Raw genomic sequence first — 14,737 nt, forward strand, 5'->3', positions numbered from 1 at the left:
GAAAAATTCTCTTTGGGGAGAATGGGGGCCGGATTAAGGGGCGCTGGAGGGGACGTCCGGGGTCGGGGGTGGGAGGGGGGCGCGACCAGGGATCAGGGACTTCTCTGTTGATTCCACCGAGTCATCAGCTCCGAACCCAGGTCTCTAGGGGCCTTAATGTTGGAGGACCTGCTAGGCCCGGGGTTTGGGAGTGAGGTAGTAGGCTCTTTGCTAAGGAGGACCAAACGGAAAGGGAAGTAATAGAAAATCAGGCAAAGCAAGAGATAATCCAAAGCGGGTTCCCTGAAAGAGCCTTTCAAACAAGAAGTTATGTAGCCAGTAGCGCTGGCTTTGCTGGGAGAAGTGGGTTCCCTGTCCCCAGGTGTTTCCAGTGCGCAGGGGACAGGAGACCCCCCCGCCCTCCGTCTCTAGGGCCGCTGAGGCGGATGGATCTTAAGGAGCCACTGCGACTTGAAGACCTCCAACGGATTCAACTGAAGGGCTTGGCGTTTGCTCCTTCCTCCTTTATTAACTCAAAAAACGCTTTAACAAACACTTTCCTTTTCTGTTTCCACAAGGGTCTCGTTTCACTCTGCACACTCCCACCCTGCCAGGAAACAGCCGCTGTTTCCTCTGGCCCAGCCCGGCCGGCCAGCCGTTCCCTACGCTGGGCTCTCGCCTTGCCAGCCCCACTGTCTGCCAGCTCTGACCTGAGTCAGAAGAATAATCACCCCCTCTTGCAGGTAATTAACACATTTTTATTTCCAAGGTGCTTTCATATCCAACGTCTCATTGCATCCTTCTCCAAATCCTGGGTAGACTGCCGTTAAATCCATGTTGTGGATGAGGACGCTGGAGCTCGGAGATGCGGAGTCACATCCGAAGTTGGAGAGCAGGATGGGCTGAGTTGCCTTTTTTAAACCCATCTGCTCCTGGACATCCATGATTATTATTATTATTTTTTTTAAGTGTGTGTCCAAGCACTCAAGTTCATATGGGCTTGCGTGTTCACAGCTGGCCCCTCTTCACACTCAGGTAGGTGTACTGCCATACGCATGCGTGTCGCTTCATGGCTCTGCAGCGCTCTGGGCGATGCATTCATGGAGCTTTCCCTTCCGTCTCCCCTCAGGGCCTTTTGCCCCTGGTGCTGGATAATCTGCCCCTCCTCCACCTCCAGTATTTCTTAACAGCTCTTGGATAGAGGGGTGAGCTTTTGGTTCCTAACCAACCAGAGCTATAATAGGCGTCAAGCCCAGATTTGGGTGAGAACATTTTCCAGGTGTGGGTGCTGGGCTCTCTGACACACGTGGGCCCGAAGAGAAGCCCAGGTAGATTTCCGGAGGGAGAGCAGACGTCTCCCAGTAGGGCTGCATATCCCGATGTCACCAACACCTGTCAAGGAGCGCTCTGACCCCAGGCATGGGAGTAACTCAGCTTTCTTCTGCGTCCGCTGAGCAGAATATGGGCAGCTGGCCTGGGCTTGAGGTCCAGGTCTGCCATTTGGTGACTCAGTGACATGGGGCAATTGCCTTCACCTTTCTGAGCCTCAGTCTCATCGCAGGAAGAGTACGGCTGCTCAAGTAGTCTGTGGTTCTGGAACTATCTGATACGAATATCTGTTGGGTGGTGGGGACACAAGGGACACAGCCAGTGTTGGGTGACCTTGGGTTCCTTCTTAGTTCCCAGGACACTGGCCCCCTATTCTGATCCTGGTCCCAAGGGGACAATCGGCTCAGCCTAGAGCGACAAGGGCAGCCATTCACAGGTGCTTCGATGGGCCAGGTGCTGTGCATAGTCTGATGTCCTTCATTCATTCTCAACAAACCTACAATGGGTATCATTGTGCCTACTTTACAGATAAGAAACTGAGGCTGATATGAAGTGATTGAGCCAAGACCAGAGCCTAGTTGTATCCTACTTCAATCACCACCCGACAGGCCTCCTTCCCTGAAGTGTGCTGAGAGGGCCAGCAGCCCCCGTATGCAAGTCAGCTCCAGAATTTTGGTGAACGCACACACAGTATCAGTTTTGATGATGACATAACAATGTCTGGCAGAGAGCACACATTCAAGTCATGTTGCCCAGCACTTGACAGTTTATCAACATATTGTCAAACCTATTATCCCATTTGCTTCTCTACGCAAACCTGCCGAGGCAGGCAAGGTAGACAGGGTCATTCCTACCTCACAGATGAAGAAACTTGGGCCCAGAAACCACCCAGCTGCTGCCTGAGTTGGAGTCAGTCCAGAGCTCACCCACAGAAGAACCCTGACCGGTTTCCGTACCCAAACATACATGGCACGCGTGGGACATCCCACTTACGGCAGCTTCTCGTCCAGCTTTATTGGAAGGACAGCTCACCCTGAGGGTGGGCCAGGTCTGGGGTGGGACGGGAGGGCACTGAGAATGTTGTCTCTTTCAAGGGAACTTTGGGGGCAGCCCTGGAGGCTGCAGGACCCAAGGAGCTCGCAGGATGGATAGGAAGGCGGACTTGGGAGACGGAGTTCTCAGGCGACTTCAGAGGCCAGAGGTGGTGTGGCCTTGGGGATAGGCTCCCAGAATTAAGAGAACTTTTCCTTGAATGTGCTCCAGTAGTCTTTCAGGGAGCTGATGCGTTCATTCACCCAGTCCCTGGGAGTCAAATCAGTGAAGGGAGCAAAAGGGATGGGGGTGAGGGCTGATCTCTAGGCAGTGGAAACCATGGGCCCCCCACATATCCCCACGGCCTCTCCATGCCCCCTCCACCCCACCCAGCAATGCCGTGAGGGGGGTGTCCCTACCCCTTATAGCTACCTCCCCAGGAAGACAGCCCAAGGTGGTAATGGGACCCCCAGCACTCGTTCAACCCATGTTTCTCCAGGCTGGGGCAGACCTTTGTGCCACCACAGGTGTGAGGCAAGCTGGAGAGGAGTGATTGAGTGGGGTGGGCAATGTGTGAAGTCAGGACTGTCACTCTGGTCTAGGAAAATGACGCCCCCTAGAGTGGTAGGTACATCCCGGTGGCTCGGAGTGGGGTGGGGCAGAGGGAGGCAGTCTCTCATTTGGAAAATTGTCAGAGGATTGATTAGCTGTGTGATCTGGGGCAGGTCTCTTGGTTAGGTGAGACTTGATTTTCTTATCTGCAAAGTGGGGAAAATAATACTCCACAGCGGGTTGTGAAGACTAGGAATGCTTGTGAATGCTGTAAATACCAGCGGGGTGGAGGTGGGGAAGGGAGCTGGGGAGAGGAGAGAGCTAGTGGGCAGGGGCAGGGTGGGAGAGGAAGGAACAACTTCAGTTCACATGGGCCCTGGGGCTTGCAACAAGGCAGAAACACACACACACACACACACACACACGGCTGAAATTGGGTCAGGTAGAGCCTTCCAAGCCAAACCTCCAGCCAGACTATCGGAAAGGAAAGTACAAGAGAGGGCTGAATGGCCTTCGTCAGAGCCACGCAGGGCACTGAGAAAGGAGGGACAACCAAGGGAGAAGAGGCGGGATGCAGTGCCCCCTCCAGCATCTCTCCCTATGAGGGAGTCTGCTTTATAGACAGAATGGAGGCTCAGAGAGGTGCTGGTCCCGGGTGGGCGTGGGAGACCCACAGCCCCCTGCCTGGGCTCTCACTGAGATTCTGGGGCAGGTGGGAGCCCAGGGTGGGGAAGTGATGACATACCTAGCCTGCTTCACGTAGCCCTGCACTGTTTCCGCAAAGGAGGGATCCTCGGCCTCTGTAACTCCTGCGAGGAGAGTGGGGCCGAGTGGGGTGGATCAGCCTCTGGGGAACCCTTGGCTGTTGCCCGGCAGCCCATCGAGACCTGGCACCCTCAGGCCACCTCCAGGAGGCTGCCCCCTCCCTGCCGCAGCCCAGTCCCCACCAGCTGCTTACGGGCAGAGGCCAGGAGCACCAGGAAGACAGCCACGAAGAGGAGCCGGGGCTGCATGGCGCCTTTGTTCCTGCAGGGAAGTGTCCTGTGAGAGGTTCCCCAAGCCCCACCACCACCGCTGGGCCCTCCCTGGGCCTGAGCTGAGTCAAGCCAGGAGAAGAAAGGGCCTGCTCCTGTGCTAATATAGGAGCGGGGAGACTAAGGGCTTTCTGGACAGGAGCCTCCAGGGACGCAGGCCCAAGAGAGGGAGGGGTGGCATGGAGCGGAAAACCCAGCAGACAAGGGATCAAGGCACCTGGGTTCTGACTGGGCTTCTGCCACTAACAGGCTGGGTGACTATGGGTGGCTTTCTGCCCCCTCTAGGCCTCCGTTTTTCTCTCTGCGCTAGGACTAGGGTATCTAAGGCTTCTTCCAGTCCTAAACATGCAGAATTAGGGGCAAATGTGCAGATCTGGAGCCACTTCCAGTCCCAGCTCTGCTACTGCTCTCTGTGGAGCTTTGGGCAAGGGACCTTCCCCCATGGGCCTCAGTTTCCCGGGAGTGCCTTGCGGGAGTGGGTGTTGCTCTTCTCCAGGCTTTGCCGGCTGCCCTCCACCCCGCGCTCCTTTCCCTCCCCCTCCTCCTCCCAGGGGGCATTACCTGGAGCAGCTGCTTCTTGGAATGAACTGAATTGGTAAACAAGAGGGTTCTGACCTGTTTTATACTGTCCCCGGGGCAGTGGGCACTGAGGGCCCAGTGAGCTGGGCAAAGGGCAATGGTCACCTGCTGATCAATCTTGATTGGCCCTGAAGCAGGGTGGCCAGGGACAGCCAGGCCTGCTGGGAGTTGGGAAATCTCTAATTTCCCAACTGTGCTGTGGGGTGTCCACACTGCTCCCCTGCAGTGGGCTCAGGACCTGGAGGTGGACAGGGCCTGGGGAGACCCGTTCCTCCTGAGCACCTGGCTTCCCAGGGAGAGGCGAGTGGGATGGGAGAAGGGACTAGGGGACAAGCTGGGGGCCACTGGGCACCCCTGAGCCCTTCACACTCTGTTTCCGGGTCCTTCCCATCCACTGCCCAGCCCTGACAACAGCCTGGAAAGGATGGGGGTGATGTGAGTGGGTGACGGGCTTCTTCAGCCTTGGGAACAACTCACGGGGGTAGTTTGGGGGGCATGTCTAGAGTGAAGTCACAGAAGACTTATGGGCAGAGGTTTGTGTGGGCAGGGGTGACACAGCTGAGTGCACACAGCCCCCCTCCCCAGCATCTCCATCTCTGGGCTTCAGTCCTGGGTGCTGCTTACCAGAAGCCTCCTGGAGCTGAGCCCAGGGCAGTGAGTGGGTGGTGGGAGAAGGTCAAAGTCCACTCTTATCCCCAGGCCTTTGTCCCATCACCCCCTCCTCCTCACCTTGCCCTCTGGACCCACTGATAACATTTCCTGGGGCACGATCCAGGCTCGTGGCTGGGGCCCTCCCCAGACTGTGGCGGCTGGGATTGACTCCTGGCGTTGAGAGCCTCTCACCTCGGGCCTCAGTTTCCTCGCTTGGAAACAGCAGCCCTCATAGTCCCCTGGCTGGGTAGGCAACTGGAAGGAACCAAGGTTGTGGTGAAGCCAGTCTTAGTGGGGAGGGGGCAGACGTGCTCCACATAGGCAGTCAGTTGTCAAGGAGAGGCCTCGGCCCTTCTCGGGGTGAGGTGTACCCTAGGCCCCCACCGCAGGAACAGGGGGCTTTGTCTTCTGAATGCTAAGACTTCAGAGTCAAGAAATTCTTGGTTTAAACAATGCCTCTGGCACTTACTCACATGACTTGGGGCCAGAGATCTGACATCTCAATGCCTCAATTTTCTCCTCTGTAAAATGGGGATAGAATACCGATATACCAGAATTGTGGTGAAAAGAAAAGAAATAGGTACAAAGAAGCTGGCCCATGGAGGGGGCTCAATAAACCTCTCTCCCTTTCCCCCAAATACCTATCCTTCCCTAGGCAGCATAGTCTGAAGGCAGGAGGAGCCTCCAATGTAGAAATAGAGCTTTTGGCAGGCAGCCAACCTCCCAGGAAGAAGGAACAGGGTGAAATCAAAGGCCTGAAAAAGTGGCCTGGAAAGTGATCCTTAGAGTTCTTTATCTGTGACTGAGACTTGAAATTTCTCTGTAGAGATTCACTCCTGTGACTTAGACCTTGCTATCTGTTAAAATGTAGATTTTTTACTTCTACTCCTGTGAAGTAGACATTATTAACCCCATTTTATAGCTAAGAAAGCTAAGGCAGAACATGAGACATACCCAAGTGCCCAATGCCCACGAGTGGTAGAGCTGGGAACCAGAATCCAGGTCTTTAAATACACATGCTGGTACCAAACAGCTTGGAGAAATGAGACCCTTGCGATTTATCAGTTACTCATATCTCAGAGTTAATCAGTTTCAGACCTCTTGCTGAGCACAGATTTTGGTGATGGGGTAGGGAGGAAAGGAAGGTGATTAGGAGGTCACTGAGGGATTTGGACACTGGGGGAGTTAGAAGCAACTGTGTTCACTTCCCTCGTTTGTTCTGGTCTATTCTTCAGCCCCAGAGGTGAAGGCCACAGTGGGGGGTCCAGATTCCATGCTGGGCTGGGGCATGCTCGAATGTGCTGGCTGGATCCCTTGACCCTGGTTCCTCTAGCTCCCTTTCCATGTGTGTGGAGGGTGTGGAGGAGGCTGTCCTCTCTCTCCTGCACGGCAGTGGGCCACTGAGCCCAGGGAGATCAGAAGACGCAAGCAGAGAGACCCAGGGGTGCGGTGCTGAGCTGGGTGGAGAACCCAGGTGTGCGGGCCCATGCACCTGGGCATGCCATGTGGCCTGGGACCTTATCTCTTTCAAAGGGCTTGGCACCTTTGTGTGCCTGGACCCCTCCTAGCAGCTCCACCGTGGTCTCAGTAGGTCTATCTCAGTAAGGTCCTAAGCCTCTCCCCCCACTCCCTCCTTCTTTTCTTCCCTCCCTGCCACTGTGGCTCCCCTGAAATGAAGAAATTGCTCCAGGCTTGGCCTACAGACCATAACTGGTGGTGGTAGTTTGGGAGAAGGAGAAGGAGGAAGAGGAGGAGAAGGCTTGACCAGCTGGGACCAAAAATGGTCCTCTGGGGTTGGGCTGACTCTCTCTGATTCCACCTGTGTCTGGATGAGGCTTAGTACGTGAGCCTCTGTGACCCATGCCCCAGCCAGGCTAGCCTGGGCAGCCTTGATGAATCAGAGTCTGAGCCAGAGGCCCTGGCTCACCATGACCCTCCATGCTGGAAGTTCCTCCTTGTATCCCACCTAGAGCCACCCTCTTTAGTTCTGCCCTGGGATGACAGCCAGAGTGGAGCATATGTGGGGACATGTGTCCATGTGACTTGCCCATCCCTGGCTGGGCCTGAGCTTTTCCCTCCTGACTCTGAGCTCTGGGCTGACCCCCAATTTGATCCCCATGGGTGGACAGGTGGGTGGCTGCAGGCAATGCTGGATTATCAGCCTTGTCACCTCATAGACAATTAGGTCTGTCTGTTGTACATACAAGGATACTGAGGCTTAGAAAAGGACATGACCCACTCAACATCACACAGGCTCTTTGTGCCCACCATGTGGCCATCCCCTGACTCAGAGGGCCAAGTCCTGCAAGCACACGTGCCCAAAGAGAACCAAATGCTGGGCTGGAGGCAGAGTCTGCATTTTCCATCAGCATCTCCAACCCTCCAAGACTGGGCACAGGGGCTCTCATTCCCCACCCGCCACCCAGAACAGATCTGTTCACAGACTAATACAAAGCATGTCCACAGACCTTGGGAAACATGAGCATTCATTACTTGCGTCCCACCCACGACAAGCTGGGAGGCGACACGCCCTCCTCGCAGCTGTGGGTGCACACGCAGGCCTATGCTCCGCTGCATGCCTTAGCTTTATGCTTACAGACAGCTAAACTCATTGCGCCCTTATGTGAATCCTAGCAGAGGCTCTTGGGCATGCGCAAAGAGGCACAGTGTGTGTCCACCCAGGCGGGTGAGACAGAAGCAAACTCTGAACCCATCACATGCTGGCAGCACCTGTTGCTCAGACTGTAAGTCCAGGAGGCCAACGCAACTGAGTGCCCTCTGTGACTCACTGCCCTCCTTGCCTCTGGCCCCGGGGAAAGGGATGGGGGCACTGAGCACTGACCTTTGCACTTAGCCTGGGCTGGACTGTGCCTGATTCCAGAGTGTCGCAGGGAGGTAGAGCTTTCAGGGGTAAAACATGCTCACGCTTGCTGGACACTGTACCCAGCATTTTTCAGATTATCTCATTGAATCCTTGCAGCCCAGGAGGCAGGTTCTATATCCTGCTGAGGCAGCTGAGGCTCAGAGAGGTTAAGAGACTTGCCCAAGGTCACACAGTCGGTTAAGTGGGGAGCCCAGATGCAAACCCAGGGAGTCTTACACCAGCATCTGAATCTTTAACATCTACTGTGAGACAGCATGGGCTGCTCCAGGAAGGAGGAGCTCCCTGACACTGGAGGTGACCGGGATTGGGGTGGGACACTGCCTTGTAGTTGGGACTCTGCAGAGGGGTGCAAGCATCAGAAGGCCCTTTAGCTGTCTTCAATCCCACGAGACATCAAACCACCTATAGTATATGAAAAAATGGAGACACAGGAAGTCAGGGTTAGCACAACTGTAGTCTATTCCAACAGCAGATTCCTGGAAAGCCATCTACACGCCGGGCCCTGCATTTACAGAGGGGGGCCAAGAGTGTAATACGACGGGTTTCATCTCATAGTCACTCATAATGATGCCCGTGGGCCAGCAGTGGGGCCCAAGCTGATCATCTTTTTGACGGATGTCTTTCTGTGGTTGTGTGTGTGATCTCATTTGTAGAGAACGCTGGAAGTTCAAGTAGACCCCCCCATCCCCCAGTGAGAGGCCCCCGAGAGCCTCAGGCCCCGTGATTCATCACAAGCCGGCTGCTCCTGCCCAGGAGGGTGGCTGGGGAGGTGGGCAGGAGTCAGGCCCACCCCTCCCCCTGCATCATGCCTGCCCAGCGACCCCCCAGGGCTGGATCTAAATGGTGATCTCACTGGTGCAGAAAGCACTCTACTGTATTCCCGGTTTTGGTCCAAATCAGGAAAATCATAATACTATTATGAACAACAAAAACAATTATTTTTTTTAATGCTTACTCAGCCAGGCACTAGACTACTCACTTCACAAGCAACGTCTCATTTAATATACCCAACACCCCAAAGGAGAAACCGAGGCTCAGAGCTAAGCCAAGTTGAATCACTAGACCAAGGTGGCACACTTGGCAGCGGTGGGACATGAAGCACACTTGCAGGGAACACCTTCAACACAGGATCCCACCCACTCCACCCACATTCCCAAAGGCTTGCAGGGCCCCCTCCTCCTGGGCACACCTTGACCAGGGCCCTGGATCTTAGCTCACTGCCCCTGTCTGTGGCCCTGGGTGTCCCAGTCCAGTGTCTGGTGCTCTGAGATGGAGTCCGGGTTGGGGGATGTGGGGTGGGGGCCCTCCCACGTGGGACAAACAGACGAGGTGTGAATTTCACCACCCATGCTCCAAGCCTGGCACAGACACAGAACTGCCACAGAGCCGCTGAGGCATCCGTCCTGGACTCAGGTGTTCCTGAGACCTCGTTTCTCCCCTGGCTCGTGGCTCCCCGCCCTCCCTTCAGTGCTGGGTGGAGCCACACACAGAACAGCTGCTTCTGACTGCTGCCCAAGCCCCTATCTGCTGTCAGCTTCCACGTTGACTTAAGTCCAAGAGGCCTCCTGGGACTGTGTCACCTTCCAGCGTGGAGTCACACTGGGGAGGAAGGCGGGGAGGGCAGCCAGGTGGGGATTTAAATATCTGGTTGGCTGTGCGCTTCAGTCAGTTCAAACAGCAGCACAGGTGAGCTGCCTGAGAACCTCTTCTCCGGCCCCCTCTGATTCCAGGAAGGATCCGGTGCAGTAAGAGACTATTCCAGCTCAGCGGGGGACCCAGGATGTTCCTGAAGGCTGTGGTCCTGAGCCTGGCCCTGGTGGCTGTCACCGGTGAGTAGGAGCTGCCTTTAGATGGAGCTTTATGGCGGGACGCATCTGCTGCATCAAGCAGGGAAGGGTGGAAAGTCTGGGGCCAAGGTGAGAGGACATTTCTGAGTGCCTGTCAGCTCACAGCTGGGTGCAGGGGGTTGTCTGGCTGCCACCCAGCTCATAGGCGAGGTCCATAAACGGCAGTGGGCCCCTTGGCATGGGCGCTATACCAGCTTCACACACTCCTGTGGCTTTTAACTAGCCAATCGCGGAGAGGGAAGTCAGTGGCTGTGCTACCCCAGCATCCAGTCTGCAGCTCAGGGCTGGTGCTGAGAGGCAAGGGAGGAAGTGAGTCCTCAAGAATTGCTCTGTATCCCACCCAGGTGCCCAGGCTGAGGTCAATGCCGACCAGGTGGCCACGGTGATGTGGGACTACTTCAGCCAGCTGAGCAACAATGCCAAAAAAGCTGTGGAACATCTTCAGAAGTCTGAGCTCACCCAGAAACTCAAGTAAGAGGGGCAGGGCTCATGGAATGGGGCTTCTTAAAGGCCATGCAATGTGTTGGCAAAGGCTGAACTTGGAGGCAGGAGACCTGAGCTTAGGATACCCACTGCCCTGCCACCAACTCACTGAGTGACCCCGAGGTCTCCAGATCCTGCTTGAACTTTCTAGAGTATGACAAATGGCCACATCATAGCATTGAGGCTCACAGAAGAAAGGGAGGGAAAGCAATGTTACGTGATTCTAATACATTCCAGAAGGACAGGAGTCTGTGAAATCATGGAAAGGGAGTTGAGGGTATCTGGAAAGCCTCTGAGGGTGAACGAGTGTAGGGAAGCCAGCACCTGCTGTAGCTAGAAGACGCTGGAAGAGGTTCGGAACGTCACATTCTACTAGAGAATGTGATCTCTGTCACAGCACACCTGAGCTGAGAAGGACCTCAAAGTCTAGCCTTTTTACTTTACAGTTAAGGAGAGGAAAACAAACTGCCCAAGGTCACATGCTAGGTAGACACTGTGACAAGCTCAGGGGGCGATTCAGAGATACAAGTTCAATGTAATACCTTAGTCTACTACATCCATTTGCTCACATCATGAGCCACCTTGGGGAAGGCCACAGGGAAAAGATGGGAGAACTCAGTGTCCTGCACCCTCACCTGTCAGCGGCAGGTGCGCACCAAGTGAGTGGTATACAAGGAGAAAGGGTCCCCACATGGAACGCCAAGCTTAACCAATGCCAAGGTGACCCCCTTGTGTCCTTCCCCCGCAGCACCCTCTTCCAGGACAAACTTGGGGAGGTGAACGCCTACACGGAAGACCTGCAGAAGAAGCTGCTGCCCTTTGCCACGGAGCTGCATGAACGCCTGACCAAGGACTCGGAGAAGCTGAAAGAGCAGATTCGGAAAGAGCTGGAGGAGCTGCGGGCCCGGCTGCTGCCCCACGCCACGGAGGTGAGCCAGAAGATCGGGGACAACGTGCGCGAGCTGCAGCAGCGCCTGGGGACCTACGCGGAGGAGCTGCGCACCCAGGTCAACGCCCAGGCCCAGCAACTGCAGCGCCAGCTGACGCCCTACGCGCAGCGCATGGAGTCCGCGCTGCGGCAGAACGTGGGCCAGCTGCAGGCCTCGCTGGCGCCCTACGCGGACGAGTTCAGGGCCAAGATCGAGGAGAACGTGGAGGAGGTCAAGGGGCGCCTCATGCCCTACGCGGAGGAACTCAAGGCCAAGATCGAGGAGAACGTGGAGCAGCTGCGCAGCAGCTTGGCCCCTTACGCGCAAGATGCCCAGGAGAAGCTCAACCACCAGCTGGAGGGCCTGGCCTTCCAGATGAAGAAGCAGGCCGAGGAGCTGAAGGCCAAGATCTCCGCCAACGCCGAGCAGCTGCGGCAGAAGCTGGCGCCCGTGGCCGAGAACGTGCAGGGGAATCTGCAGGACAGCGCGGAGGGGCTGCAGAAGTCGCTGGAGCGGCAGGTGGAGGAGTTCCGGCTCAAGGTGGCGCCCTACGGCGAGGTCCTCAACAGGGCTTTGGTGCAGCAGGTGGAAGAGCTCAAGCAGAAGCTGGGCCCCTTAGCAGGGGACGTGGAAGGCCACTTGAGCTTCCTGGAGAAGGATCTGAGGGACAAGGTCAACTCCTTCTTCAGCACCCTCAAGGAGAAAGAGAAGCAGGACCAGCCCCCCGCCCTCCCCGCACAGGAGCCAGCAGCCCCTTCGGAGGGCTGAGCTGCCCCTGGTGCGCCTACCCCACCGCAGACACCTGCCCAGCCCCGCCCCCTGTCTGTCTGTCTGTCCCAAAGCAGTTCTTGTACGAACACTTGGGTATGTGTCCCGTGGAAAGTGACACTACTTCCCATTACTCAATAAATCTACTGAGAAACTAGCCCCGTCTGGTTATAATGTGACTTCTCTGTGCTGCGGGGCCGGAGGTGGGGGCGAGAACACTGCCTGGCAAAACTTAGCAGGGGCAGGTGGGGGGTGCCTGGAGGGACACCGCAGGCTGGGAGATGGGAGGCAGGAGGGGTGAGGGCAGGGTGTTGAGAGGTGCGTGGAGAGCTCTAAGGAGGAGGTGGAGAAAGATGTCAGCGTTATCCAAAGACAAAATATGCAACCTGCTTATATTCACTTAGCTCACAAATAGTTATCACACGTCTTCAATGTGCCAGTCACTGTGTTAGGCACCGGACAATGAGCAAAACAACTTTTGTGCAGCGGGGGTCTGACACTGTGCTTCGCCCTGGGGTAAGCAGGACAGGGTCCCTGGCTTTGGAGAGCTCAGGGCACAGCGGGGGAGCCTGTCCCTCCTCGCATAAGCTCTTCTGTCCCTTTAACCTGACTTATTTGTGTGAATTTTGGTTTATTCCACCCCACCCCACTTGCATTATAAAATTGATTCATGCTTGTTTCAGAAAGTTTCTTGACTGCTAAACCCGTGGCCTCCAGAGTTGAGGAATGTGGCGTAGAGGCGTGGCAGAGGCCTGGGAGGTGGGGTGGAGCGGGTCCCTGTGGGGCCCGAGTGGGCTTTGCCCAGGACTCTTCTGCAGAGGGGTTGCCTGCCTGTCTGTCTGGGGCTGGGGTTGCCAGACACTGGGGCAGCGGGCAGGGGAAGAGAGAAGTTGGGGACTGAGCAGAGTCATCAGCACAGCCAGCTGTGGACAGCTGCTGCAGCCTCTGGGGTGGGCTCTCCCCTGACCCTCAGAGACTCACAGACCCTCCCCAGGAGGGAGCCCCAGAGAAGAGCCACCTCAAGCCTTTGCCCCAAATGACTTGACATCCTGGCTGTTAGTTCTGACCTCAGGTCTGCAGTTCTAGCCCGGGCACCCCTTTCCTTCCCAGAATGGGATACAGGCCTTTCAAGGGAAAGACACCAAGGGACAAGAGGGAATAAAAGAGGAGGCTACCCCCGCCCCACTCCCCAAAATTATAGCAACAAGAAAGCCAGTGGCAGAAGTTTCTAAAACTTTTAAATACAGAGCTGGCACTAAAGGTGACACTCTACTCAGGAGTGCTAGGGGCTTTAAAAACCATGGTCTATGTACTGCATTGATGCACATAATTTTCACAACAGATGTGACATCAAAGATGCAGTAGGTGAGGAAAAGGCTATACAGAATGATGAGGTACGTTATCTAGCAAGTGGTGGAATTGAGATCGGAAACCGGGCCATCCAGTTAGAGAACTTTACTTTGAACTATCAGGCTGTGGTGCCACCAGGGTGAGTCCAGCATAATGAGATGTGTCAGCCCCGCCAAGAATGCCCTAGAGAAGGGGGGAAGTCCCCCACACGAGGGGCTTACACAGAAGAAAAAAAACCTCTAAGCTTAGGTGATAAACGCACCAGATGTCCTCTCAGGAGAATGAGATTTTGCTTTCTACTTTATAGATTTATGTATGTTGGGATTTTAAGATAATGTTTTAGTATTACTTTTTTATTGTGGTAAAATATATATAATAAAAAAATCTGCCATTTTAACCATTTTAAGTGTACAGTTCTGTGGCATTAATTATATTCACAATGTGGTACGACCGTCACCACTGTCTCCAAAATTTCTTCATCACCCAAACAGAAACTCTGTATCCATTAAGCTGATTCTCCATTCCCATTCCCCCACTCCAGGCTCCTGGTAATAGCTTATCTACTTTCTCTCTCTTTGCCTTTTCTAGACAGTTCATGTAAGTGGAATCATACAATAGTTGTCCTTTTGTGACTGGCTTGTTTCACTTCGCACGATGTCTTCAAGTTTCATCCAGGTGGTAGCACTTATCAGAATTTCTTTTTTGTGTGTATGGCTGAATAATATTCCATGGTACTGTATGTACCACATTCTGTTCATTCATCTATCTGTCCAGGCACACTGGGGTTGCGTCCATCTTTTGGCTATTGTGAAGAATGCGGCTGTGCATATGGGGATAGAAATACCTTTTCAAGTCCCTACTTTCCATTTTTCTGTGTATTTACCCAGGAGTGGAATTGCTGGGTTGCATGGAAATTCTGTTTAATTTTTTGGAGGAATCGACATATTGTTTTTCACAGCAGGTGCACCATTTCACATCCCCACCAACAGTGCACAAAGGTTTGTTTCTCCTCACCTTCTCCAACATTTGTTATTTTCTGTTGTTGTTGTTAAAAATAGCCATCCTAATAGTATTACTTTAAAGACTATAAATGAGCAAAGAAATACATATTCACCAGAGCTTCTCCAAGATCCAGTTTTTACCACCTGGCAAGACTGAGGCACTTACATGCAGGAGAACTGTGTACTTAGGGTCCCTTGCGAGTGCCAGAGAAGGGTGTTTTCTGGACTCCGGTGCAGCCCACATCGTATCTCCTAGGAGAATCCTGGAGCCCAGCCCAGACTTGAAGCTCGCCTGGTACCTCTGGCTTCTTGGGGGACT

General features: G+C 54.6%; 2 protein-coding genes across 2 annotated transcripts; one reads left to right on the forward strand and one right to left on the reverse strand.

Annotated features, from left to right (window-relative positions):
- Nucleotides 1–2,297: 2,297 nt before the first annotated feature.
- Nucleotides 2,298–4,579, reverse strand: APOC3 (apolipoprotein C3). The gene is given in 4 exon segments (XM_006175365.3): nucleotides 2,298–2,610; nucleotides 3,638–3,701; nucleotides 3,851–3,918; nucleotides 4,488–4,579. Coding segments are annotated over 3 exon segments (243 nt in total). The 5' UTR covers nucleotides 3,906–3,918; nucleotides 4,488–4,579; the 3' UTR covers nucleotides 2,298–2,486.
- A 5,060-nt stretch (nucleotides 4,580–9,639) lies between these two features.
- APOA4 (apolipoprotein A4) lies at nucleotides 9,640–12,224 on the forward strand. Its single transcript, XM_006175345.3, has 3 exons — nucleotides 9,640–9,869; nucleotides 10,232–10,358; nucleotides 11,119–12,224. Exons 1-3 carry the CDS (start codon nucleotides 9,821–9,823, stop codon nucleotides 12,065–12,067), a joined length of 1,125 nt encoding a protein of 374 aa, XP_006175407.2. The 5' UTR covers nucleotides 9,640–9,820; the 3' UTR covers nucleotides 12,068–12,224.
- The last annotated feature ends 2,513 nt before the right edge of the window (nucleotides 12,225–14,737 follow it).

Source organism: Camelus ferus, chromosome 33 (assembly GCF_009834535.1).
Source record: "Camelus ferus isolate YT-003-E chromosome 33, BCGSAC_Cfer_1.0, whole genome shotgun sequence".
NCBI classification, from domain to species: Eukaryota; Metazoa; Chordata; class Mammalia; order Artiodactyla; family Camelidae; genus Camelus; species Camelus ferus.

Coding starts and splice junctions, on each gene's coding strand:
- APOA4 (XM_006175345.3), top strand. CDS start 9,821: ATGTTCCTGAAGGCTGTGGTCCTGAGCCTGGCCCTGGTGGCTGTCACC. Junction 9,870..10,231: donor GGCCCTGGTGGCTGTCACCG/GTGAGTAGGAGC, acceptor TATCCCACCCAG/GTGCCCAGGCTGAGGTCAAT. Junction 10,359..11,118: donor GAGCTCACCCAGAAACTCAA/GTAAGAGGGGCA, acceptor CTTCCCCCGCAG/CACCCTCTTCCAGGACAAAC.